This window comes from Macaca thibetana, chromosome 4 (genome assembly GCF_024542745.1).
Source record: "Macaca thibetana thibetana isolate TM-01 chromosome 4, ASM2454274v1, whole genome shotgun sequence".
In the NCBI taxonomy this organism is placed as follows: Eukaryota; Metazoa; Chordata; class Mammalia; order Primates; family Cercopithecidae; genus Macaca; species Macaca thibetana.
The window spans coordinates 34933052-34960392 of NC_065581.1; the positions used below are offsets into that span (position 1 = coordinate 34933052).

The window sequence follows — 27341 nt, forward strand, 5'->3', positions numbered from 1 at the left end:
GAAGACCTTCAACCCTGCCTTGCATAGAGAGCCAGAGATCACCCCAGCGCCCGCAGCAGGGCCACCCAACAGTATGAAGGGCCAGAGAACCCCAGGTCAATAAGTCCCCATGCAAGGAGGCTCTGGCACACCTACCAGAGTCATCGGTGGATCAATGCGGTGATGTGCCCCTTCCCATCACCATGCCCCCCACCCTTCACGACTCAGGCCATACCCCTCAAAGCCCCCTTGGATGCTCCTTTGGCAGGAGATGAGGACAAACATGACCGGGCCCTGTGTAAGCCCGCCAGACTACCAGCTCCCACTGTGATTTTCACCCGCACCCAGAAAGGTGCACGTGATTCTGTCCATTTCCCAGCTGAGATGAGTGAGATTCAGGAGGGTCAGACTTTTGGGGCCGGGATCTGCACCACCTACCACATGCAGCCTCCAGAGCCGGTGCTCTGTTCCACACTCCATGGTCTACGCACCAGGCATTGCCCTGGGCCTTGCTGTGCACGCATTTCATCCTCACAGCGCCTGTTAAGTGGGTGCTGCGGGCATCCCCATTTTACACACAAGGAAATGGGGGGCACAGAGAGGCTCTCCCAGGCAACAAATGGCAGAGCAAGGGTATGAACCCAGGCCAGCTGGCCCCAGGGTCCACGCGGCAGCCACCACATTACTGCCCCTCGGGGATCCCCATCTGGCTGGCCCTTCCTCTCTCTGGTCTCCAGCACCCAACTCTGTCCATCCTCAGGCTGGAGGCTAGGGGGAGTAACGGGTTAGGGTCTGACGAGGCCCAGGAAGGCCCAAGTGGGCAAAAGCCATCAGGGTGGGAGCCCAGGGGAAGAATGAGCCTCTCACAGGGGGCTCTCACCTCTGTGGCTTCACAAGGGCTGCTCAGGGACCATCTGCCCACTTTATAGGTGAGGAAACAGGGGTCCCAAGAGACCTGGTGACTTGTCCTCCCACGACACCCTCTGCAGCAAGAAGGATGAGGAGGGGTTTGAAGGCCTTCTCCCTGATCCCCGGACTGTCTCAGACCTGCATCTCAAGCTCCCCGCTCAGATCAACAGCCAAGCAGAGGCCTGCCCCCAGGGTCTCTGCACATGTTACTGCTCTGCCTAGAACACTCTTCCTCACAGCCACAGGACGGCCCCTCCACTCCATTCAGGTTCTGTACAAAAGTACGCTCTGCAACAAGGCCTCCCCACCAACCCTGTCTAGACTGACATCCCCTCCCGTGCGGCTCTCCAGCCACTCCTTGCTTTGTGATTCTGCAGGGCACTGCTCCCCTGACGATGCGCACTACATGCTTTGTCTTCTCACTGCCTGCCTTCTCCCTCCAGTGTGGAAGCCCACCAGGGCAGGGCTCACCCGTGTGCTTCCTGCGTGATCAAGTTCACTTCGAATGCACCTGGAACGCAGCTGTCATCACTCGGGCAGCCCAGGCCCAATCTCAGTTAAATCTGAATTCCTGAGATGGGCCAGAGTATGAGGCTTTTCTAAACTCCCCCAAGTGATTCCAATGTGCAGCTGAGATGGACCGCTGCTCTAGAAGAGCCGGGCATGGAGGAGATGGCCAGTAGGTTCAGTAAATGAACAAATACATGCATGACTCTTTACAGATGGACAAACTGAGTTCCAGATGGGAGAGAAGAAGCCAGAGCCAGCAGTCATGAACTTGAGGACCCCCCGCCAGACTCAGCCCCCACCTCAGCCCTTCCATAATGCCACACATCACATCCAGAGGCCCCATCAGCTCCTACCTGGGCTCCAGGAGCCTATGGGGCCTGCCTCCAAAGCCTCTCTAGGAGGTCTTCCCAGAGGCCCCCAAAGGCCTCCACACTTGCCTTTTAACTCTGCAGGAATGAGCCTGTTTGCCCATCCAGTCACCGCATGCTAAAGCTGACATCCTACCTGCCTCCACTCCAAACCCTCCCAGACCTCAGGGTGCCCCTTGGAGGAAGCAGGCTTGAGAGGACTGCAGGGTGGGTGGGGCACTCCCTGGAGAAGAAAACCAAGGACTTGAGGCATCTGGGTCAGTGGCCAACTGAGGCTACTAAGTGTCCAAACAAAGACCCTGGACTCCCAGTCTCATCGGCCCACTGGGGATCCAGGAATCTAATGCTCCCTGAACTCCCCCGTGATTGTGACAAGCCGCTAGGCTTAGAGCCGCTAGAGCAAAGCAACTTCTACACCACTGGCCCCACTCCACAGGGAAGGGCCTGCCCAAGGGCACACAGATGATTGACTGCCAGTAGCCAGGGGGGCTCTGAGCCTCCCCTTAGGGCTGCTGGGGCTGCCCAATGCCAGGGTTCCCCTCCTTCCACGTCCCTTTGCCTCTCTATTCAGGCTTGGGTCTGGCTCTGGTCTGGAGGTTCCCCTTCCCAGGCTCTCACCACAGTAGGGGTTTGGGGGAAAGACAGACTATCTCAGCAGGGGGCTTCTCTGCCCTCCCCTCAGGAGAACTGCCCCTGACAGTCACCCTCAGCGAGACCTACTTCAAACAACCCTTTCTCTCCTTCCCCAGCACCGCATGAGCACTCCAGCGTCTATCAAATTCTATTCTGTATCCCCAGCCTCCCCTGAGCACCTGCTGAGGGCTTTGGGCACATTATCGCTTCTACCAACTGGGTATCATCACATCCATTTCACAGGCGAGTAAACTGAGGCTTGTAGAGGCCATGCAGTAAGTAAGCATCAGGCCAGGTCTCAAACTCACCCCTAGCTAGTGGTCAAGAAGGAGGAGAGCAGAGTGGTGGAAAAAGGTAGATTCAGGTTCAGATGGCCTGGGCTCAAATCCGGGCTCTACCACTTACTAGCTGTGTGACCTTCGGCAAGTTGCTTAGCTTCTCTGTGCCTTAGTTCTCAGTTCTGCAAAACAGGGATAACAACTGTGTACCTGCCCCTGGGGTTGCTGTGAGGGTTAGGACCAGCCTGGCACAGGGTAAGTGCTATGTAAATGTTCTAATTATTTCACCTCAGTCACCTCTTAGAGAGGGTCCCTCTTTCATCCCCCACCCCCCCAACATTTACAGTTCTGTTGGGACAAATCTCTAATGACCGCCTAAAATGGTACATGGTGATCCCCTTTAACAAGCAGCAAAGCTTCAGGTGAAAAATCCCCTGAGTCAGTGGGGACCTGGAGAAGGTGTTTTGGGGGGAAAGAAACACATCCAGCTGACCCTGGATGCCACCAGTAGTGGGCACTAGAGGGCACTGGCTTGGTAGTGCCACTTACCACTACCACTGGTAAGGTAGGTCCAGCCACACCCATCCCCACAGCCAGGAGCTCGCAGGGAGCTCCCAAGACTTCAGCTCCCAAGACTTCAGCCCAGCTGTTGCTGCAGACATGAGAGCTGCTGAGGTCTCCTTCCCGTTCCTCATCCCACCATGAGTCCATTTGGTGAGGGTTTCCTGAGGGCCACCATGGGCCCGCATCAGCTGGGAGTTCTATAGGTGAGGCGTAGAGCCTAGCAGGGGCCAGCTCTGTCTCTGTCTCCTCTAGTCAGTTCTGTGCTTGTAGCTTGACAGCAGCCACAGACAAGACATAAGTGAATCGGCATGACTGTGTTCCCATTAAAGCTTTATTTATGGACACAGAAATGTGAGTTTCACATAATTTTCCTGTATCATGACATTATTTTTCTTTTTATTTTGTTTTTCAACCCTTTAAAACATAAAGGCCTTTTTTAGCTCATGAACTGTACAAAATCGGGCCAGGTTTGGCTCCTGGTCTATCGTTTGCTAACCCCTGGGCTAGAGGGGACGCCAATAGCAAAAAGGAAAACAAATGTGTTCATGACCACGACTGTGATGAGTGCCATCAAGGAAAAGAACAGGGAAAGAGACAGAATAGCCAGGGGCCGGGGAGCTTCTCTGAAGATAAGCCATTTAAGCTCAAGGCCGAATGAGAAAGATCCGGCTTCAAAGAATGGGAGGAGAAGACTCCAGACAGTGAGGCAAGCAGGTGTAAAGGCCCTGCGGTTGGAAAATAACATGGTGTCTTCAAGGAGCATAAAGAAAACAGTATGACTGGTGTGGGCAGTGCCCGGAGAGACAAAGGGACATCGGGGCATCAGGTAGCACAGGGCCTCTCAGACAGGAAAGGAGTTCACATTTTAATCGAAGAGCAACAGGAAGCCAATAAAAGGTTTAAGCAGAGGGTTGAGTGGATTCCTTCTGGGTTTTAGAAAGATCTCTGGCTGCTGAGTGAAGGTTTGGCTGTGGAGAGGCCATTTGGAGGCAGGGAGAGGAAAGACCGGGCTTCTGTAATGGGCTGGGTAAGAGACTATGGGGGTGGAGGCCATGAGGAGTTGTCATGTCCAGGACAAGTTCTGAAAGTGCAGCCTGCAGGGTGAGCTGACAAACAGAAACACGGTGGTCAAAACTGCCTCCAGGTTCCTTGGCCTGGTCAAGATGGGCAGGCTGCAGTAGGGTAGGTGGGCTCTCTCTAGAGTTCCTCCTGGTTGTGTAGTGAAAACACCCAAAGACACGAAGCCATGTCCTCGACAGAACATCCTGTGGGATCTAAGCCAGTGTTCCCCCGGGGCCACACCCATAGTCCCGGCTCAAGAGCAGCCAAGAGCCTAGAGGGCACGTGCAGCCCGACATGGGACTAGGGAACTCACACCGCCAGGCTGGGGGTGGCACGCAGAGGCCACCTCTGCTCCCCCTCCCCACGCCCCATTTCGTGATAGCGAGAAATTCTCATGACCCGAAGTTGTCTGCTCAGTCTCAACACTGAGTGCTGCGCTCGTGGCAGGAAGACACAGAGGCCCAGCAGATGGTGGAAAACTCTCCGGGATCAGCCTTAAAGGTCACCGTCTGGCGCTGCCTGCCCACTCCATCCTCTTCCGCATCAGCGGAGTCCCTCATGCTGACTTCAGGCCCAGCTACAAGCTGTGCTGTGACATTTCCTGTGGGCTGACTGTGTGCCAGGCACCATGCTAGGCCTTCTTGGACCTTAACTCTTTTTTTTTTTTTTGAAACTGAGTTTCGCTCTTGTCACCTAGGCTGTAATGCAATGGTGCAATCTCACTGACTACAACCTCTGCCTCCTGTGTTCAAGCGATTCATCTGCCTCAGCCTCCCAAGTAGCTGGGACTACAGGTAACTGCCATCACGCCCAGCTAATTATTGTATTTTTAGTAGACACAGGATTTCACCATGTTGGCCAGGCTGGTCTCGAACTCCTGACCTCAGGTGATCTGCCCACCTTAGCCTCCCAAAGTGCTGGAATTACAGGCATGAGCCGCCACACCTAGCTGGACCTTAATTCTTCATCCCCATGCTGTCCTATGAGGCTGGCACCATTATCATCCCTATTTTACAAATGAGGAAACCGAGGCAGAGAAGGGTTAAGCAGTTTGCCAGGGTAGTCAGGCCTCAGGCTGCCTGGCTCCAGAGTCCAAATGCTTACCCCCATGCTGTGCAGCGCCCCCTTCTCCAAGCCTTAGCTTTTCCACTGCAAAATGAATAAAAGACTCAAAGAAATGATTTCTGGATCCCTCTGAGCTCTTACAGGTACAGAACTTGGAAACTGTTTCCCTCCGGGGGTGTCTCCAGTCTGCTCCTCCTCCCCCCAACAATGACTTCTCAGGAAAAGGATTTTTTTTTTTTTTTTTTTTTTTTTTTTTTTTTGTGACGGAGTCTCACTCTGTGACCCAGGCTGGAGTGCAGCGGCACGATCTCGGCTCACTGCAACCTCCACCTCCCAGGCTCAAGTGATTCTCCTGCCTCAGCCTCCCGAGTAGCTGGGATTACAGGCGCATGCCACCACACCTGGCTAATTTTTGTATTTTGAGTAGAGACGGGGTTTCACCATGTTTCCAGGCTGGTCTCAAACTCCTGACCTCAGATGATTCACCCTCCTCAGCCTCCCAATGTACTAGGATTACACGTGTGAGCCACCACGCCAGCCACGAAAAGGTCTTATGGGCTCATTCACACTATGGTGTAAATAACTGACATGGTAAGTGGAGGTGAGGTAACTAGTGGATCAGGGATTCAAACCCAGGCCTGAACCTGGGCTGGGCCCCCAACAGTGCATTGTACAAGCTACAACTACTGGGCTTGGGGGCCCACCCAAAGGTATTCTTCACACCCATCAGCACCCCTGTCCTGAAAGAATGGGACAAATTGCGAATGAAGGAAGGGGTGGGAGCAGGGAAGTTAGGGATAGAAGCTGTCAGACCTATGAATTCCCAGAGTCAGGCCTTCTGGTCCCCAACAGAGACCTGTTCAAGTCCCACTTCTGACTCAGCTAATTTGAGCAGGCAGTCTCCCAGGAGTCAGGCCTGGGAGAGGGGACCTGGCTTTGAGCCCTGCCCTGTCATTTTATCAGGGTTCAGCCTCCATATCTGTAGAGCAAGAGGTTGGCCCCTTCCAGCTCTAAGGCTTGTGAGTTTTGCTCACATCCTGACCCTGACTGCACCCCATTCGCATTCTCCATGCAGGAAATCACCCCCTCTGAACCAAGCACCGGAAGTCCACCTCTTGCAGGAAGGAAAGCTGTCATCACAGCCTCTGGTGCCAAGTTCCCAGCAGGCCACATTAACCCATCATCAGGGGAGCAGGACAGGGGCTGCAGTGGTGCCCTTTGACATGGACACCTGGTGGTGGGCGCAGGTCCCCTCCCGCAAGGCATCCCTCCCTCACCCTCTCTTTCCTGAGGCTCCTGTTCCCAACCTCCCTCCCCAAAGTTCAATCTTTTTGCTTCTGTAAATGGCTTTTAAGTTTCTCACCCAGCCTCTTGTTTCTATCAGTTTAATTATTGAGGAGGCCTCTTGTCGCCAGCCTGGAACATTAAGGCCGTTAAAAGGGACCGAGGGAATGCAGGCCACAGCCGGCTGGCTTCCCCCCTGCTGCCCCTCCCTTTCCTTGTCCAGCTCTGCCCCCCTGTCCTGCTTTCTTCTCCACTCCCCAGGTCTCTACCTCCCGGTCCTGCCTTGCTCTCTGTGCAGCCTGGGGGGCTCCTGACCCCTGCCCCAACCACTCCATCCTGTGTTCTGAGGAGGCACAAACCAAACTGAGACTGCACCACGCTCCTCTGTGGCCAGACAGGGGACACTATGAACCCCCAGGATGGTAAGGCTCTTCACCCCAGGCCCCTCACCCCACCCTGGCCCTTCCCCATCCTGGGAGAGGTTAGCATAGCAGCTGCAGCCCAATCCCCTGTCTGGGGCACTGAGCGTCTCATCTCAAAATATCTATGTTCTCAAGAACACACCTTAAGACCCAACTCTGAGTGACCATTCCTTGAGCCTTCACCATGTACCAAGTGACGGGGCACTCTCAGCTCCTTTGGCCTCTCTGCCTCCCTGTAAAGTAGGCACTCACTCCGCTCTGAAAAACAGGGGAAGGGATCCTCACCAATGTCACAGGTTCAAGGGCCGGACCAGGCTGTTTTACCATCTTTCTAAAAGACCCAGAGTCACTAAAGGAGTTTAATTACAAGCTCAGATAAAGAGAATACAGCAGCCTCAGTTGTGGGGTGACCTTCCTGGAGGCTGGGGATCTGTGCCCCACCCTGCCAGGCTGACAAGGAGGAGTCCAAGGGCTTGTCCCCTCTGCTGGATGGCCCAGACTGCCTCAGCTCCTAGGCCAGGGCCAGGCGGGCTGAAGTGATGACTCATGTGGCCTGAGCCATCACTAGGCCCTGGCCTGGGACAGCCTAGCCAGCTCCTCCTCTCCTCTTGTGTCCAGTCCCCACTGCAAAACTGGGTGCGGTGGGAGGACTGAACCAGGCTACCATTCCCAAACCATCCTGCCAAAGAACTCTGAAAGATTATCAGACCAACACAGCCCCCAGGGATTGTTCCAGCTGCCTATCGTGAGGGCAGAAATGCTTTCAAGCTTCCTGCTTCATCTTCAAACTACGTACATCCATGTTCAACCACTGATCATAAAAAGAAAATAAAACCATGTACAAATTTTGCTGTCTTCATAATGCATCCATTTGTTTTAAAATTAAAATTGTGTTTTCATCCAACTCATCAAGTAAAACCAATACTCCAGGAAAAGCCTTATATTTGAGGCCCACAGAGCATACCAGAGACATGGCTGCATACACAGTTAGGGGCACACGTGTTCTTCAGCCCCAGAGCAGCCAACGGCAAAAGTCCTGCCCCACCCAGACATGTGGCAGCACAACTCTGGCCTCCTCCTTTGCCACCCACAAGCTTCCTCACCCCCACCCCAACACTGGGACCGTCCTCTCCCTTCATCTCCACTTCTACCCGGGCCCCCAGACATGCCCCCAAATCCTGATGCATCATGGGAAGTGGGCCAATGGCTTCCAGAAAGAGTTCTGGTGAGAGTGGTCCAGCTTCAGCTCTCCCCACCGTGCCTGGTGCAAAACAGCCTCTCTCAGTCTACTTCCTAGCCCTGGAGACTTTAGGGAGACAAAGGTCAACTCCAGAGGCCAACAATCTGACACCAGGGTGAGGGAGGGACCAAGCAGCTTCCACTGTGTCCCTTCCTCTTCCCTCTCCCCATTCTCTCCTCCACTCCCCACACACACAAACATGCACAAACACACACACGCACACACACACACAGAGCAAACAAGGCAGGCTCCAAGAGAGAAACGGGCACATAATTATTGGTAAAATGCTTGTAATGTTTTTCTCTCTACCCGGTAGCTTTCAGTTGTTTTAGCAGCTTAGCGAAGCACTTGGCTCCAATTGAATTGCAAATCAGCAGCTCTTGCCCCAGGAAGAGAGGAAAGGAGGCGGCAAGGAGGGGGCTGGGAGGGATTCCAGAAGGAAAGGGAGAAAGGTGTGCAGGGAAGAAGGGCAGAAGGAAGGAAATCACAGAGGGAAGCTTGGTTCAGGGCCCAGGGCACCAGAAACAGAGACCGCCTACTCTCTCAGGCCTCAGTTTTCCCGTCCTCATCTGCATTCTCTGCAGGCTCAGCAGCCCCACACCCCATCTAAAAAATGAGGACACATTCTCCAACCATAATATCGGGTGGGACAGGAGGGCCACAGGGGGCTTCCTCAACTATCCAGAAGAAAAACATATCTTTCTTGGGAATTGCAATTATATGAAAACAATGTCAAAACAAAAATCTTGCTTTTTCTCCCTGGCAATCTCCAGCATTCATATTTCCATTCTTCTTATCTGTCTGCCTTTCTGTCTATCCACCTGCCTATCTTTTTATCTGTCTGTCTACCTATCTCCTCCTCCCTTCTGTCGTTCTCCAGAACATCCTTTTCCCTCCTGGTGCAGAATTCCCTGGAGAGGAGTGGAGTTGCTCACCAAGCCTCCAGCGGCAGGTGCTGTTTCAGCACCTCGGTCAGCACCACAAGGCTGGGTCCCGATGCCTTTCACTCTGCTGTGCCTATGCTAAGACCACAAGACAACATACTGAAACCAGGAAGAGCTGCCCCAAATTCTCAGATACTGCTCTGAGGAAAAAACTGTCCCTTGGAGTGAGGAAAAGAGGAGGAAAAAGGGGCTGGTCGGCCAGGCCTGGCACCCTGGCGTGTGGCGGGCAGAGACCGCTGGGGGAAGAGCACCTCAGGGGACTAACCAAGGCACTGACCTTGAAGAGGCGAAGGATGTTGGCCACCATGATGGAGACCGAGCTCCCTGAAGCACCGATGACACCCACCACGCGTTCAGGCTTGGTGATGATGGGTGGGCCACCACTGCCACAGCGGACCTCCGTGCCATCCTTCTCGATGAGCGCCTGCACAAAGGTCAGTGACTGCTCGAGGGCATGGGTGTCCCTGGAGCAGGTGTCCAGAATGCGGGCGCCCAGCGTGATGTTGGGCAGCAGGTCCGGGTCATTGTTAATGCGATCCAGGGCGAAGAGCATGGCCTCCAGTCGGTGGATGCCCTTTTCCTTCTTAAGTTCTCCACAGGCCTTGCCCTCTGAGCCCCGGCCATGCACCGGGAACAGGCCTCCCAGTGTGATGTCCCCATCTATGCGGATGGAATTCATGTGAGGGTGGCCTTTGGGCTTCCCCAGGGAGGAAGGCATCCAGGGACCGTAAAGGCTGAGCAGCAGGCAAAGGGGCAGCCGGGCCCACCACCAGCCCAAGCCTCTCTTCCCAGGCATCTCGGAAATCCCTAGAGACCCATGAATGGCAGGCCCACTCCTAGCCCTGGCAGGCCCCTGGCCCCACGGCCTGGGTGGGCATGGGCAGGGCAGCTTCAGCAGCAGGAGGACTGAGGGCAGCCAACCGCATAGCCCATGCTGCTACCCTCTCCCACCTCCTTGTCACTCGGGCCAAGCGCAGTTGCCCACACGGTCCAGGCCCACAGACAGCAGACAGTGGCCGGGGTTGCAGGAAGGCTCTGATCCTTGTCCCGTCCTGCAGGCCTGTTCTCGGTGGATGACTGTGGAAAGGGCAGAGTGCTCCTAGCTTGGCGTATCTTGGCATCAAGGAGAAAACAGCTCCAATCCTCTCCTCCTACCAACCTTAGAAGGGGAAAAGAGAGACAGAGTATCAAACAGAAGCCCAAAGAAGACATTAGCTAGTCTCATCTCTCATCAGGAGCCTGAGAGAAGGAGATGCTAGAGGTTATCGCCAAAGACTCCATAAATCTGTACTTGGTTTCCTCTCCGCCGTTGCTCAACTCTGGCTTAAATGGGAGAGTGTAGGGCAGAAATTAGGTCATGTTTGAAGCTTCCTAAGACCTGTACCCACTGCCATCAGTAGCCCGGGCATCAGAGAGCACAGTCCCCAGGAACAGCCTCGAACTGGCTTGGGAGGAAGAGGGGCCTTCCTCAACACACCCACATGAAGGAGAGCAAGAAACAGGTCCTATGGGCCCAATCTCATTACAAAGATGAGGAAACTGAGGTCCAGAGCAGGAGAGCATTTTGCCTGAGTCACACAGGGAGTGTGCAGTTTAATTACAAGCTCAGACAAAGCTTGGACAATGCCTACTGCAGCCCAGCTTCCCTGCTCTCAGCTCTGGAACCCAAGACACTTTGGCTCTTCAGGGACTCAGAGACCCAGGAACGCAAATAAGGCCCCCTCAAGAAATCATCCTGGAATGTAGTGGTGTAGGCTGGGCCAAGGGAAGACCAGGGAGGAGCTGAGGCTGTGGCGGTTCTGGATTTTCATCTTGAATCAGGGAGCGCAAGGTGAACCCTGCACTCTCCTGCCTCCACCCCAGCTACACAGCTACCCCAGGCAGGGCAGGGGAAAGCCAGCAGCCCCTGCATGAGGAGCAGGCCTCCACTCAGCTTGCATGTCCTCCCTCCCTCCCTCTCTCCCTCCCTCTCCTGACTTTCTTCATCTCTCCATTTCTCCACTGCTCTTTCTCCCCACCCCACTTCCTCCCTCTGAGAGCGGGGCTCGGGTTACGGCCTGAGCTACTGCACATTATTAAGATCATCATCATTATTATTGTTGTTGTGATTAAATATTTATCTGCAAGGGTAGAGGAGAGAACACCAGCCCTTCCTCATTCTCACTGCTAATTTGGGCTAATTTCCCCTGGAGGATCCTTCCCTCACCCCAGCCTCCCCATTCAAAGCCAGCAACCTCCCTCCCCACCACTTTGGAGGCCACAGGGAGAAGAGATGGAAGCTGAGTCAGGGCTTGGCTGGGGGCCAAATCCAAGGCCCCCTTCCCCAGGGGTTTGTCAAATGAAAACCAGCAAGTCACTTGTCCATTCTGTGCCTCAGTTTTCCCAAGCAGTTGGAAGAGGAGCTTGTGTTGGGATTGAGAGGCTTCCCCAGAGATGTGGTCCCTCCATCAAGACCAAGCAGTGGTCTCAGGGTCATCCCTGCCCCACCTGTCATTCCCCCTGCAGAGGCCCTGACTGCTCCAGTTCTGGGCCAAGGGGAGGGAAGGAAGCTGCAGTGCCCCCAGAGTCCAGCCTCAGCTCTTGAGCTTCTCCAGCCTTCTAGACCCTCATTTCACATTTCACCCCTTCCTCAAAATGCTCCCTTCACATTATCTCCTCAGAAACCAAGAATATGGCTACTAATTCTCCCTGGCCCCATGCTGCAGTTGAACCGGTAGCCCAGAGGTATCACATAATTCTCCCAGAGTCACACAGTGAACCAAGATGCATCCAGGACTGGAAGCCGCATCAGCCACACTGGGAAGCCCCAACAAAGCTGAAGAAAGTTTCACAATACCACCCTCTCCCCTGGAGCCAGGAGCTGGGGACCTAGGACTGGGGGCCAAGGCCAGTGCTTTGGGGAAGGCTTAGGAGCCATTAAAATACAAAGTAGGGAGCTGCACCTGTATGGAGCTTTCATCATCACTCATGCCTTCCTGTGAATGAGTTTACCAGATGTCTGTCCTAGATGGCTATGGAGAGTGAAAGGAGGTGGGGTATGAGTTGCTAATGCCAGTACCAGGTAATTCAGAAGAGAGAAACCAGAAGAGCTACAGATGAATCTTACGGTCCTGCTGCAGTAGCTAGAGATAAGCTAGATAGCATCCCTGCTAGCTCTCAGGAAAATCTGTAAAATGGGTGCGTTGGAGTAGAATCCAATCTGGGGGCCATACTGTCCCTGCTGACATATTTTCAGTTGCTGCATTGATGGAGGGGAGTCAGCTACTAGCCTGTGTGCAGGCAGGGGGCACAGATGCTAACTGGCCAGCTGTGGGTGGGAGAGCCTGCACAGTTAAACACCATCCTGTCCAAATGCCGACGGTGTCCTGTGGAGAAATCACAGCAAATGATAACCACTGCCATGTGCCAAGCACTGTTCTAAGTGCTTTACCTACATTTTCTCATGTAATCCCCACATCCCTATGAGCTACATGGTATTTTTATCCCTATCTCACAGATGAGGAAGGCAAGGCACCAAGTGCTTAAGCGACATCTAGCCAGGGGCACAGAGCTTGTGCAAGCTGCCTGTGCCCCTGACTGCTCCTCTGTGCTGGCCCAGAGGATCTCTCAGGCCTTGCCAGTTCTAACGTCCTGTGAGTTTATGATCGGTTTCCATGAATTTCAAACGGAAGGATTTTTGGCATCATGACAGGCTGTGTGCCGGGGCTACAGCAGGGCAGATTCAGGCTGGGAAACCAGTACACAGCAGCTTTTGACAGTCAGGCCCTGCTCAGGCTTCCAGATCCTTCGTGAGGGCTCACACAGGCTTCTCCTTGAGGCCAGAGCACGTCTGGGCTGAGCAGTACGTGCACACACGCGCACACACGTACACACACACACACACACATATACATACACACACGGGGAAGGGCAGACGCCATGGGGGAAGGAGGCCTCCAAGAGGAGAAAGGCAAACACCCGCAGACTAGAATCAAGAGCCTGGAGCCCCAGGCTGGTCAGATCCCCTGCGAGACCTCCCTCCCACAGGACTGGGTCCCAGCCCCTGCCCACAGGTCCCTGTCCACCCCTCAGTCCCACTAGGCCTGCCTTTTCTGAGCTTCTCCAGAGAACTGGGCAAGCCACTGCCTCTTTTAGCTTCCCCTCCCTCCTTTGATCATGTAACAGGAACAAGGGAAAAGTAAAAATACCCCATGAGTGAAAGAAGCCACTGAGAGCAGAGGCTGGGTGTGGTGGGGTGGGTTGGGGTGGGGGCCAGGCGGATGCTCCCTTCCCCGGCAGGGCCTGCTTCCTTCTGCAGAGGCGGGAGCTGGGGGCACATAGAAGGGGTCCTTCTTTAAAGTCCTTTGCCCAGTTTTCAGACACTCCCCCGCCAATTCCAAAATAGCCAGGAGAGCTCAAGCCTGGGTCAATTAGGGGCATCCTTCCCCAGGTAAAATTGCAGGGATGACTGTGAGTCCAAGCCAGTGTGGGCCCCACCCCCAGACCGGCCTCTTTCCCCTTTCCTTTCCCTCTCCCTTCCCCACCACCCTCTCCCAGTCTCTCTCCTCTTCTCTGGCTCCGCTAGGTTCCTTGGCTCCAGGGGACCACAGAGCCAGGCATGGAGGAATGAGAGCCCTGAGAGGCAGGGATGAGAGTGACTGGGTCACCTCCACACAGCAATAACTCTCAGGCCAACAGTGTTTTCCAGAACATTCTTTCCAGTGAATGGGGATGTGAGGGGAGCTGGTTGGGGACAGCTGCAGGCTATCCCTTTCCCCCACTAACAGTCAGAGTAAGGGGGATGGGGGGAGTCCCCACACATCCCAGCTGGGACCTCTCTGATATCTAGGGCTTTTGTGCAGGGACTCCAGGAACCTGCCTTGTGGCCACTTCTAAGTCCCCGCCCCCATTTTTTTTTTGAGACAGGGTCTCACTCTGTTGCCTAGGCTGGAGTGTAGTGGTGCAAACATGGCTCACTGCAGCCTCGACCTCTCAGGCTCAAGCGATCCTCCCACCTCAGCCTCCTGAGTAGCTGGGACTACAGGAATGCACCACCAAGCCCTGGTAATTTTTTCTTTTTTCTTTTTTTTTTTTTTTTTGTAGAGATGACATCTCACTATGTTGCTTGCCCAGGCTGGTCTCGAACTCCTAAGCTCAAGCGATCCTCCAGCCTCAGCCTCCCAAAGTACTGGGAATACAGGTGTCAGTCACTTTGCCCAGCCCACTTCTTAGTATAATATAAACAAGCAGGACCTTCGTGCTTTTCCAACTTCAATCCTTCCCCCTGCATCCAGGGCCCAAGCCAGAAAGAACCACAAACCACAAAACAACAACCAGATCCGAAGAGAACTGCTGTGATTTACCAAACCCCCAATTATTTTTCACTGAGTTTCCTTTTATTCTTCCAAAATTAAGAAAACAGAATAAAACCCAAACACCAGAATAAAGGGCAAATAGAGGGAACAACCTTGTCCTTTGCTCCCCAGGGTCAGGGTCATTGCCAGAGCCCCTGGCTCCTGCTCTTGGCCCTCTGAGGGTCAGCTCCCATAGGAAAGGGGCTTGGGGACTCAGGCCCAAGCCCCTTGGGGTTCAGCAAAAAGAGCCAGGCCAAGAGCTCCCTCCCACATTCCTCTCAGCTCCCAACCTTCTCTGTGTTCCCACCCGCACTTCCTTCATCTCCATTCACCTTTGCCTCTGCAGGGCCCACCCAGCCCAGGTGCTCAGGAGTGCTGAGAATTGTGAATGGCTGTGTGGAGTCTGGTTTCAATTCCCGAACTGTTTAGATGCCTCATCGCCCACATACCGCATCTCCCAGAAGGGGGATGGCAGGGCCACTGTCCCAAAGGGGAAATGAGGGAGAACTGGAGGTCTCTCCCCTCCCCTCACCTCTGTGACCCCTCTGCCATTCCTCTGGGCCCCCACTGGCTGGGCAGAGGTGTGGTTTGTAGGACAGGACAGGAATCGGTCGTCAGAACTGTCAGAACTGTGCCACCCCTGCCAGCCACACTGTATGACTCCCAGGCCATAGGGTAGGGGGATAACCAGTTAGTGCTTCAAATCCTAGCAGCACAGCCCTCTTTGTGCTGACCTCTGCAGCCCAGCCCTGCACACAGCCTGGCATCCCCAGCAGGCTTCGTGGAAGTGAATGAATGATGTGATGTGAACCAAATGATTCCTGGGCCTCTCGTTCAAGTAATCTATTTCTGTGTTTAAGGCCCCTTCCATAAGCAATTCTTTAACCCACAGGAATGATTCTAATAGTGGAATGTGAGGCATAGTTTCAGGCAGGGAAACTAAGGACTGATTGAGCTATGAGAAGGCATCTTGGAACCTTCAACCCACCCAAGGCCAGCTGAGGCTTTATTCTGCCTAAAGAGAAGCCCCGCTCCCAGGCAGTCAGCCAGAATGGCCACAGCCACGTGCTAAGAGCTAAGAGCAAGAAGGGCACAGTGGGGGTCTAGCCCCAATCCTCTTCCCTTTCCCTCCCCGCTGAGCTGCTCCAGCTCACCAGCCTGATGCCAGAAACCCCAGACCCCACTCCACAAGCTGTCCCCTCCCTGTTCTGCCAAAACAGCATGGCCCTGATTCAGAGGTGACTGTCTCTGTGATGGGCATGGGGTGGAATGCCCCAGAGGAGAGCAGGGAGGGAGGAAGGAGGGAGTAATTCTTTTGCCTAATGCCAGTGGAAACTTGGCGCAGAAAACTTTCAATCCATTGCCCCTGCATTCTCCCTATGATTCCCTCCAGCCTCCTCTCTGTGAAGCTCTCCCTTCAAGAAGCAGCTGAGATCCTTCCTCCTCCAGGAAGCCTGACCTGATTATTACAATTCTTGTTATCTCCTTCCTCCGCAGTTAGACACAACACAGAACCTCTCTTGTGTTAACAATGACGAGGCTGGGAGCACATTAAAGGCCTGCATGGACAGCACTGCCCTCATCTCTATGTCCCCCATGCCCAGTCCAAGATTCAGAACACAGGAAAGGCTCAGTAAGTGACCAGGCAAAGCCAGGTCCCTGCCCAGAGCAGAGCCCAGGACAGGGGATCTGCAGCAGTGTGCCCAGTCCAGAGTGGCACTCGGACCTAGCACTGAATTCTCACAACTCTGTTGTGTGCTCAAGCACAGAAGACAGTCCCCTCTGCCACAGCCATTCAGTCCCTCAGGGTGACATTCAAAGGTGCTCTGAGCACCCACTATGCGCCAGGCCCTGCTCTGGGTGGGCACCGGGGAAACACTGGGAGTGAAACAGACACAAATGCCTGCCCCGTGGAGCGCACGTCCCAAAGTGGGTGGGCACAGGACAGACAACAAATACATGAACACATAGACAGCTGGAACTTCAGGAGATCAGGGGATATGACAAAAAATAAGGCAGGTAAGGGGACAGGGAATGAATGACCCAGAAGATTTTTTTTAGAAAAGAAAAATCAGGGAAGGCTTCTCTGAGGAGATGGCATTTGATCCTAGAGTAAAAGCAGTAAAGGCATGAGCCATGTGAACATCTGGGAGAAGAGGATTCCAAAGAGAAAGAACAGCAAGTGCAAAGGCCCTGAGGTGGGCACAGGCCGGGCACCTGATGTTCAAGGATGAGCAAGGAGGCCAACATGACCAGGGAGCAGTGGGGAGAGGGTTGATGCGATGTCAGAGAGGGTCCGGAACACAAGATCAACAGGTGCCTTATGGACCACAGTGTGGACAGGGAAATGAGGGGCCACGGAAGGGTTTGAGCACAGCACAGGCAGGGACTCATCACCAGAGAAACCTGAGACCTAGAAGGACAGCCACCTGGAAAGGCCACAGCAGCTCACAGCAGCAAGTCCCCCCGACAAGGCAAGCACATCTCATCAGCCCTTGGGTCCCCCTGCTCAGCCTAGACAATGCCCCACCCTGACCTTCCTCCTCTCCCAGAGCCAGGGGACCAGCCACCAGGCTCATGCTTGCCTGGATCTCCTCCACCCAGTAGGCCCCAACCATACAGACCCCCAGGCCCCTCCTCCCCATCCCTACACACCACCGTCTCCAGTTTTCCAGCATAAGACCCAAGTGGGCAAGTGTCTTTGTTTGCAGCTGTTACTATTGTGAGCTTTGCCACTAATACTGCTTCTTCCTCTCTCCTCCCTCTTCCTGTCCCCTCAACAACCCAGCACTGCCCTGGAAAGCTGGGGTCACTGGCTTAGCCCAATCAACATCCAAACTGCACTGCAAGAACATAACTGTGGTTGGTGGGGAGACGTCCATCCCTCAGCTGCACCGAGGTCAGGCACTGAAAAGGGGCAGTGAGTGGCACCTGAGAAGCAATCACCCTCCACAAGCTCAGGAATCAGGTCGAGTCTCCAATATTTATTTCTACATTTAAACCTAAAAATAACCCTGTGGCAATGACAGAGTTTTTACTAGAAGTCATGCCCCCAACCAGGAAACAGATCCAAGGGCTAGCCTGTGTCACCCTAAGGAACAGAGGGTTGGCTGGGAGGGCCGAGTGTGAAGGACTGGGTGGAACCCAGACCTCCTGATTCCCATGCTGGTGGCCCAGCCCAGGGAGAGCAGCTGCCCGAGCTCTCCTGGGACTCACTGTCACCACAGCCAATGGGCAGAGAGTGCCTTCTTGGGAGAACTGAGAGCCTTAACTAGACACCACGGCCTGCCTGTCAGCGTGGCTCGGCCCCAAATGGCATGGGCTGGCATTTCCCAATTACCACAGATAATATCTACCTTAATTGAATGGGGTCCAGATAATGTCATTATGCACTACATTCCCCAATTTATTTAATATACGTGTGTACACATATATTTATGCCTCACTGCTGCCACGAGATTGCTAAATGGTGAGGTTAATAATAAAACATTTCGACGGGAGTCATCAGCTTTAATTTAAGGGGTGATTTTTACTATCCTTGTGCTCGTTTTTCCAGGGAGCCAAGAGAAACATGGACAGACTGGAACAGTCTCTCAGGCCTGCAGGTGAGGAGGTGGGGTGGGCTGGCTGCTGGCTGGCAGACTACATCTCTTCTAAGCAAGTTCCATTGACATGCCTCCCTTCCAGGAGCAGGCTCAGGCAAGGCAAGCCAGGTGGAGGGGAGAAGTGGAAACTGAGGCAGAAGCCCCCAGGCCAGGCAGGGAGAAGGAATTGGTTGTGAAGGAGGAGCTACCAGCGTCAGGTTCATCTGGGAGGCAGTAGGGAGAGGGAGGCCGGAGACAGTACACAGAGAGAGGACAGACATAGACGGCTCACAGGACCCAGAAAAAGCAGCCTGCACTCTACAAGGACCAAAGGCAGCAAACCCTCTAACTTAATTTTTTATAATCCCCTGCTAATTAGGGCAGAGGTGACACTTAAGGAAATGAGCCCTCTCCGTTCTTTCTAGGAGCCATCAGGCTGAGTGGGAGTGACAGAGAGCTGGTGTCCACTGCTCCAGGCCCATTGCCCACCAGTGCAAGCCCTGTTAGGCTGCCAAGACAGCCAGCAGCCCTTCTGCAGCCCCAGTGAGGGGCCAGAGCTCCGATGCCGGCTCCCCGCATGCCTTCTTCAGGAGGCAAAGGCGGCCGCCACTCAGCAGAAGTGAGATAACCTTCGAGCCAGCAGCCAGCAGGCCCAGCTGCCCAGGCTGCCAGTGCAGCCTGCCCACTGGAAAGCTGGGTTCTAGGCCGAGCAGAGGAGGACAGTGGGGTGGGCAGATATCTTGGGGTGGGTGGTAATTAGAGGCTGCCGGCTCCACACTTGTCTAGGAGAGAGGACACATCTATCGGCTGTAATTATTCAGTTCAGGAGTCTGTGGGTTCTGCTCCCATCTTTTGCTGCCAGCTGTCCCCCTGCGGCAGGGCGGGTATGGGTGTGGCCGCACATCCTGGCGCTGGACTGTGGACCCCTCAGGAAGTGGGTGGGGGCTGCAGAGCCCTTCTGGGCCTGAGCCCGGCCCTCTGACCCTTCTGGATAGCACACTGCTCAGTCCCGGGCTCACTCATTTGCTCGCTCGCTCTCTCACCTACCTCGGGCTGCCTGCCGCTGTGCAAGGCGCTCCCTCCCAGAGACGTCACGCCTCCAACGGAATGAAGCCGCCCAGACGCAGGTCGGGGGAGGAGGGAGGAGGGGGGGTAGGAGGAGCGGCCTACGCAAGGCCACTGAGGCCCAGAAAGCAGCTCAACTCCTGACATGCTCCCACCTCCCCTCCGCCTGCTCAGGACCTGTGCTTAGTGAGGAGCTACATGTCGCGCCCCCCCCCCCCCCCCCCCCCCCCCCGCAATATATCTGGCTCCTGAAAATGCCTGAGAATCCATGAGTAGAGTAGAGCCCTCCTTTGGGTTAAGCACTGCCATCTTCCTCTCCCGTCTCTCTTAAATGCAGATGCCCCTGGAAAAGGTAGTCCCTGAAGTGGCTAAGGTGTGGGGTGCGAGGGGATAACTTTTAGGGTATTTTTGTCCCTGACAGCTGTGAAGGTATTGGCAGGTAGGCAAAAGCTTATGTGTAAAAGGACGGAAGTTGGAGGAACATGAGACAGTGGCCACCCAATTCACAAGCAGACATCACATCCGGCCCAGGGCTGAGCAGAGGCTTGGAGGCACCATCCTCAAAGTCTCCTGCCCACCCCACCACAAAGACAGGATCTGACCAAGGGCTGGTGAGGCCTTCCAGGAAGTGGGAGAGGGGACAAGGCTCCAACCGCAGCCAGGCCCATTTCGAGGACTGGTTCAACAGTCCTCAGGGCCTACCAAGAAGAAGTGATGAGGCCCCTGCGCTGTGGGTGATCACACCCCGGAGTGCCCAGACGCCTCAGCGGAGTGCCTAGACGCCTCTCTAGTCCCCCCCTCTTCATGGAAGCTTCCCCCTACCTTAGGTCGGAAGGCCCTGAGGCCCTTCTGGACTCCGAGGAGCTGAGCATGCAGACCCACAGTCTGAGGCCCAGCATCCCATTGGGATCCAGGGGAAAGTGGGGCGAGCCCAGGACACATCCCGGGAGTGTGGGGAGATGGGAATGAGGGCATTCTTCACGTCCACCATTGGCTGGCCCCGGGGCGGGAGGCTGAGCGCTGCAGAATGGTAGGGTGTGGGATGGGGTGCTCCCTATGGAGACCCTGGGAGCACTGCCCTCCCCGCCTGCCCTAGGCCCCCACTCACCCCATAACGGACAAGGTGAGGGACTATGATGGAAACACACTCCCCTCCCTGCTTGTCACCTCGGGCTTTCTGCCAGATTTACACAGGGGCAGCCACCGCTCTGACAGACACGTGGCCTCGGGCACCCAGCTAGGCAAGCGCAGCTCAGTTGGTGTCCGGAAAGGCCGTGTTCTCCCGCGCCAGGGGCCGGGAGGGGAGAAAGAAGCAAGGCGCCTCCTCCAAAAGGGAATGAAAGTCTGAGGGCGGGATGTCACTCGGGGCCTAGGGGCAGGGGGCGCTCGTACGTTCGGGCCTCAGGACTCCCTGCCGCCGCCGATGCTGCTGCCCCATCTCAGCACAACAGCCTCAGACCGCCCTGGTGCGGGGGCGCCTCTCGCAGTCGGGGCCTCCACCTCCCGGCCCCACCCCCGCGCGGGGAGGAGACGGCTCCCACCTGCGAGCGCCGGGAAAGACCGACCCCGGAGCGGGGACCCCCAGCACACACGCGCGTACACACATGCACACACAGAGACCACGGCCGGTCCGCTCGCCCGGCGGCCGCGTAGACGCGCGGGTTCATCAGGGTCCCGGGGAGGGACGGTCCCGAGTGTCCGGAAAGAGCCTGACCCTGAAGTCCTGGGGCTGCGGGGAGACCCCAGACCCTGGAGAGCCCCACAACCCGCCGAGGCCACGGGCAAGCGGTTGCCGGGCTCCGGCCGGTGGCGAAGGCGGCGCTGGGGCGGGCACGGGAGCCGGACGCGGTGCCTGAGAAAGGAGCCCAGGCGCGCGAGGCTGGGTGCCCTCTCACCGGGAGACTGCCGGGAAGAGGTGCAAATAATGCCCCGCGCCCCCGCCTGTCCTGCCTCTCCGCAGACTGGGATGCGCTAATGCCGCCGCCCCCACCTGAAAGCTGGCACGACCCTCTATCCTGTGGAAGCCCCTGTATGCAGAGACAGTACTTTCCACCGGGCCCGCAAAAAAAGCCTCTGCCCCATTCCCTCCCTCAGGGGCATCCGGAAAGCCTGCCTTAGCCCCAAGGGGAGACCCTCTAGTTCAGGTCCCGAGCCCTCCGGCCCCTAGGGCTCCAGGGGCGCCGGCTCTCTTCGGGGCACTCCGAGCGCGGGAGCTCGCCGGAGGCCATCTCCCTGAGCCCCGATGTCCCCGCCGCAGCCCTCGCCCCAGGAGGCCGGAGGGCACGGTCCCCTCTGTCCGTCCCCCTCGGGCCACAACTCACCGCGCGCCAGCAAGGTTTAAGCCGCGGCGAGGGGTCGGCTGCGTGCCGCCTGCCCCGGGGGCGCAGGCAGGCGACAGCCGGAGGCACGGTTCTCGCGGTGCCCAGAGCCCGGGCCGCGGCGGGCGGCGCTGACGCTGCGGACCGAGCGCGCCGCGGAGCCGCCCGGAGTCCGGGACGCAGCAGGGATGAGCTGACGGCCGCCCGGCCGGAGCCGCCGCCAAGCGCGCGGCGTTCGGCTGCTGCTCCGGCAAGTAAGCAAGCGAGAGGGGGATCGGCGGCAACCCCTGCTCCTGCTGCGGCGGAGCCCGGCGTCCGAGCCGGAAGGAGAGGGAGAGGCGGCAAGGGGAGTGAGTCTGGCCGAGAGCTCCGGGCTGGGAAGGGAGCGGAGCGGGAGCGACCAGCGAGCGCAGCCGGCCGAGGTGCGGGCGCCTCGCGGCGCCGCGGCAGCGGCAACAGCAGCAGGAAAAAAAATGAGAGCGAGCTAGAGAGCGCGCTGGAGAGCGAGCGAGAGAGAGAGCGAGAGACGAGAGAGCGAGGAAGGCGCTGAGAGGGGAGGCTGCGGGAGAGGGCGGGAGCGCCGGGAAGCGCAAGGGGGCGAGGGAGCCGCAGCCGCTGGCCCCGGCGCCCACAGCCGCTGGTGCACCCGAGGAGGCGCGAGCCCAGCCCCGCAAGTTTGCGCTGAAAGTGCCGGCCAGGCTCACGGCGCTTCCGCCGGCCTTTTAAAGAGAGAGCACCTGGAGCCCATCCCCTACCCCACACCTCCACCTCCGGAAGGCCAGGGCTCTCGCGGCGCTCCGCCACCCCTCCACACCCGACCTGCTGGCAGCTCCCCTTCCACCACACCCCACCGGCGCCCTCTTCCGGAAGCCCCCCTCTTCCTCCTCCCAGTGCGCCTGCTAGCTCGCCTACCCCGAGGACATGGCGGGGACCCCTTCTCACCCCAGAGGGGGAGGGTCAGGAACATAGCCTCCCCAACACACACCCAGAAAAGTACAGCAAAGCACAGGGACGCAGAGGGGCGCGCTACTCCCACCCTGGTGCGTCACTGGAACCTCACACATCCGCGCGCACGTGTCGTATGCCCCCATGTGGCATGTTCATTTGCACACCCCACTGCTCCTGGTGCAAGTGTATAACAAGGGGAGAAACTAAGGCCCAGTGAGGTGATTCCATTTGCCCCAGATCTCACAGCCTGTCCGAGGGACACTTTCCACAGAGCCCCCTTACCACCTAAGAACCCCATCAGGCTAGGGAAACACCCCACCCGCTGGTCTCCCTCCAGCACTGGTTGGCAAAAGTGTAACAGGTGGCCTCCTGGTTGGCAGGCTGCAGTGAGACTCGGGAAGAATCCCTTAACCAACCACAGAGCCAGCTCGCCTCCTTCCTGGAGGGGGCTTGAAAACTTTCAGTTGGTTAGAGGCAGGCAGCAGGGGAAGTGAGGGAGCCACTGCAGCCCTCTTAGGATTGCAAGAGCATCTCGCCCCAGACTGCAGAAGTGGCTTCAATTAGAGCCATGATGTGTGACTGTCCTTGTCCTGGGGAGGGCGCACAACACTGTGCCAGGGAGCTGGGGGAAGAAGGCGGCAGAACTGGAGAGGCTGGCCAGAGGCCTCCCTCCCCATCAGTACTTCGACCCCCAGCTGATCTGCCAAGTGCTACCTTGTGCTTGACGATGCTCAGGCCTGGCAGGACTCTGCCACCCTCACAGCTCAACCCTAATTTCTACAGGGGAAATTAGGTGAGGGGAATGTCTGGGAGGGTCTGGGAATAACAGGGACAGACCCCCACCGCCTGCAACGGGACTGCCCTTTCTCCCTCCTTGCCCCTTTTCAATGCTCCTGCCCCTTCCTGAAGACCTGCTCAGGCTCCACCTCCTCCAGAGCTCCAGACTATGCTAGGCCAAAACCACATCTCGTTCAGCATCGTTTGGCCATGGAGCCTGGCACCATGCCTGAACGGTAGCGTAAGCTCAAGGATTGTTTGGTGGGTGAATAAATGTTGGCAAAGCTTGCACTCTCTTTGATGTCACATGTAATGGCCCAAATACATGTCTCATTTACCCAATCAGTCTGAAGTCTCTGAGGGAAGCACCCAGATTGTCCATTCATTCATGCTTTTTTTTTTTTTTTTAATGAAAACAACACTGACTGAGGTCCTGCTCCATTCCCAGCTCTAGGTGTACACACGTGACTGAACGCAATTCTGCCCTTGAGGAGTGCACCCCGTGGTCATTCGGACCCCAGCACCACACATTTTGTAGAGATATAAGCAAAGGCCGTGAAAGTTCCTGCTGCCCAGCAGCTCTGCCCAGCCAAGTGTGCACTGCTCTGGGCTTGCAGGGAACTCAAGTTATTCCTGGAGAGGCCGTGTCCTTGGGAACAGCCTGCCTGGGTTCAAATCTGTGTCACGTGTGTGTGTGGGTCACATTACCCAAGGCCCTCAGTTTCCTATCTGTAGAACAAGGATTATGACACTAATCTCAAAGCAGAACTACAGGTATGGGGTGTGCATCGTTCACTGCCAAGAGGCCACCCAGTTGAGAGGCCTCAGGGCAGCTCAAATTCAGCCTGCCTTGGTCTTGACAAGTGACACATCCTGTCTTGTGGCTGTATCTGCCCAAAAGATGGGGTTCCTTTTTCTGATCCTCTCAGAGGTACCATATGGACTAGTGCCTGGGGCCCTGCTTACAAGGTGTTCATGAAAACAGAATGAAATAATGTACGTGCAGCACCTAGTCCTGTATTTAGGCACCCGTAAGTGGGAGCCACTGAAATTTTTAACAGAATCCTCAATATACTTTTGTTGAATGAATGAATGAATGAATGAATGAATGGACTAATTACAGTGACAATAACATGAGCCATGGTTTATTGAGAGATAAAACAAACCCAGCCACTCTCCCCACCCCCTGCCCCTCAGTGTTGCTTTCACTCTGGCCATAATTACCCCACCCCCCGCCCGCCACCAGCTGTGTCGCAGAAGGCTGGGCAGGCTATATTTTTCAGGGGTTAAAAAAAGAAACACTGTTGGCTGGCAGATGGCTGAGTTTCTGGACTCGTCCAGTTCGCAGGTTCCCAGCCTGAGGCCTAGCTCTTCCGGGCAACATCCTGACCACCCCAGGCCTCCAGACCATCACAGTGGCCAAGCGCTCCATCAGTGGCCCTCACCTGTGGGCCCCCACTTGTCCAGCTGGGGCACCCTCTTCTCACTCTTGTTCTCTCTGCTGGGTCGTGGCTGACTTGACTTGCCATGGAGACAGACTCAGAGACCCAAACACAGACTCACACACACAGAGACACACACACAGAGACACATAGACTAACACACACACAGAGACAAACACACACACCTCAAAGAACTTCTGGTGGCATCCCCTGCCCTGGGGGAGCTGGGGGACCCCAGCTGTGGGAGAAAAGCAATCAGAAATGACCTCAAGGAGTCACACTTCAAGGGACCTGGCCTGAACCAGCTGCTCCAAGGCCTGATTCCTAAACACTGTCTCCAGCAAGCCTGCCTCCCCTATGAGTCGTGCTCTGACTGTGAAGAGTTGGGGTGAGGGGAAGAGGACACAAGGCAGGAAAGCAGGAAGCCCAGACTTCTGCACTAAGAACCATGTGATGTGGGGGAGCCCCCCAGCCTCTCTGAGCGTTGGTTTTCCCATCAGTGAGACCAGGGGCTGGGCCAAGGTCTCCCTAAGGATGGTGGGATTCAGAACTGGGTCTCACTCTTGAACCTTTAAAGGAAGCTAGCCTGCTACTGGTGGAGTAAGCAGGGGGTGATGCTGACCCACCCGTTCCTGCACCAGTCCTCATACCTGGAAATGGCAACATCGTCTCTGCAGGGGAGGGGGAAGGCTGAAGGGAGGAGAGAGAGGCAGGGAGTCCTACAGAAAATAATAATACAGAGTCCTGAGCCTGTGTTTCATACCTGTGTGACCTGGAAGTTCTTCCTGAGGTCTGACCTAACTCATTCCTGCTGCATCAGATTCTTTCTTCCTGCTCTTTTTCTGTCCTCCCTGGTGAGGGAAAACAACTCACCCCAACCTTTTGAAAGACTCCTAATAGAGGAGGGCAATTGTCATTGAAAATCCTGACCTTTAGGATTTGTTGAAATAAATTAAAGCGAGCCTGGAGGTGCAGGTTCCCTGAGAGAACCAAGCAGACCCAGGACACCTGATAAATGCTTCTGTGTTGAGCTGGCCCAGCCATCACCTCAGCCTCCATGTCTGATGGGTTTCAATTTTGGTTTCCCCTAAACCAGGCCATTAGATGAAAATGTCTGTGATGGGGGGGTTTGTTTAAACAATAACTGTCCCCTGGCAGGACATTTTCAGGATGAAGAGCTGACTGCACAGGGAGTGCAATGGCCCCAGGCTCTCCAGGGAGTTGTAAGTCACCCTGCAGGCACTGAGGAGGAGCCATGGGCTGAGGTCAAGGGCCTGGGGCCCTGGGTTAAGAATCCTGGGTAAGTTGTCCCTGTTCTGCCTCTAGAGGTCACCTCAGTCCCGCTCCTTCACCTCAAGAGCACTTAGAAATTCCCGCAGCCTGGCCAGGTGCAGTGGCTCACGCCTGCAAATCCCAGCACTTTGGGAGGCCAAGGCGGGAGGATCACCTGAGGTTGGGAGTTCGCGACCAGCCTGACCAACATGGAGAAACCCCATCTCTACTAAAAATACAAAATGAGCCGGACTTGGTGGCACGTGCCTGTAATCCCAGCTACTCGTGAGGCTGAGGCAGGAGAATCACTTGAATCCGGGAGGCGGAGGTTGTGGAGAGTCAAGATATTACCATCGCACTCTAGCCTGGACAAGAGTGAAACTCCATCTCAAAAAAAAAAAAAAAAGAAAGAAAGAAAAGAAAAAAGAAATTCCCACAGCCTGCTCAGGACAGGCTTGGACAGATATGAGTGACACCTTTGATGGCTCTGGGACAGAGCCCTGGGAATCTGCTCTTCCCTCAGGCCAGTATGAATCCAGCCTCCAGGAATCTTCCCACCTCTCTGGGAGTTTCTCCAGCTTTTGGCTTGGAGTAATAACTTGACTAAGGCTAAAGTCCCCTTTCCACAATTCCAAAATCTGAAATGCTCTGAAAGCCACAAGTTTGTTCATAAGTTTTTGGCAACTCAACTGGCAACAAAACTTGACATCAAAGCTATTCCCTGCTGCTGCCTCGAGCCTTGGTGGAGGAATACTGTCTGTTGCACTGCAGGAAGGCCAGCCTGAATTTGCTCTGAGGATACTGCCCCAGGCCTCCTGGGGGTATTGCATACTGTATGGCATTTGCACCATAATATATTTCTAAATTCCAAAAAGACCTGGCCCCAGGGGTCTCTGATAAGGGCCTTGCACCTGTAATCATCCCATTTGGACTAAGGGCTTTCCAGGGTACACAGCACATTTGTACCTGTACCTCCACCTGCCCAGGCAGGTTGAAGGAGGAGAGAGACTGGCTGGGGCCAAGCAGGCTGAGAGCAGAGAGAGCTGGATCTGAACACAGCTCTGCTAAATGCATTCACCCAGGACTAAGTGGGAACACGTAGGTGAGGATTTATGATAGAGTACATTCGGCACCAGCGTGCTAGAGAGGCCTTCACACATGCTGCAGGAGCACCCCGCAAGAGTGTGGGTGCAGGACAGAGTTAGAGGCTAGGCTGGGGTCTCTGTCTCTTCCCACTTGCATGGAGGTCAAGGCAGCTGGGAAGGAGGGGATGCCCACCAAGTGGCTAGGGGGCGGGCAGGAGAAGGGCTGTGAGTGGAGTGGGTGAAGGAGACGAGTGGTCCA

The 27341-nt window shown here is 55.7% G+C and overlaps 1 protein-coding gene across 6 annotated transcripts in view; it reads right to left on the bottom strand.

Moving 5' to 3' along the window:
* The window catches only part of GRM4 (glutamate metabotropic receptor 4), a 127268-nt gene extending 104520 nt beyond the window's left edge, over positions 1-22748 (bottom strand). For 2 of the 6 annotated variants that reach the window (XM_050787589.1, XM_050787585.1), the window contains exons 1-2: positions 21562-21743; positions 9536-10417 (exon numbers count right to left, since the gene is read on the bottom strand). In XM_050787589.1, coding sequence (XP_050643546.1) covers positions 9536-10054 — 519 coding nt within the window. In that variant the 5' untranslated portion in view covers positions 10055-10417; positions 21562-21743. Of the gene's footprint in view, positions 1-9535; positions 10418-19222; positions 19300-21561; positions 21744-22470 lie in introns of those variants that run through there. The other 4 variants (XM_050787586.1, XM_050787588.1, XM_050787587.1 and 1 more) reach the window with 4 other exon arrangements.
* Between the last annotated feature and the right edge of the window lie 4593 nt (positions 22749-27341).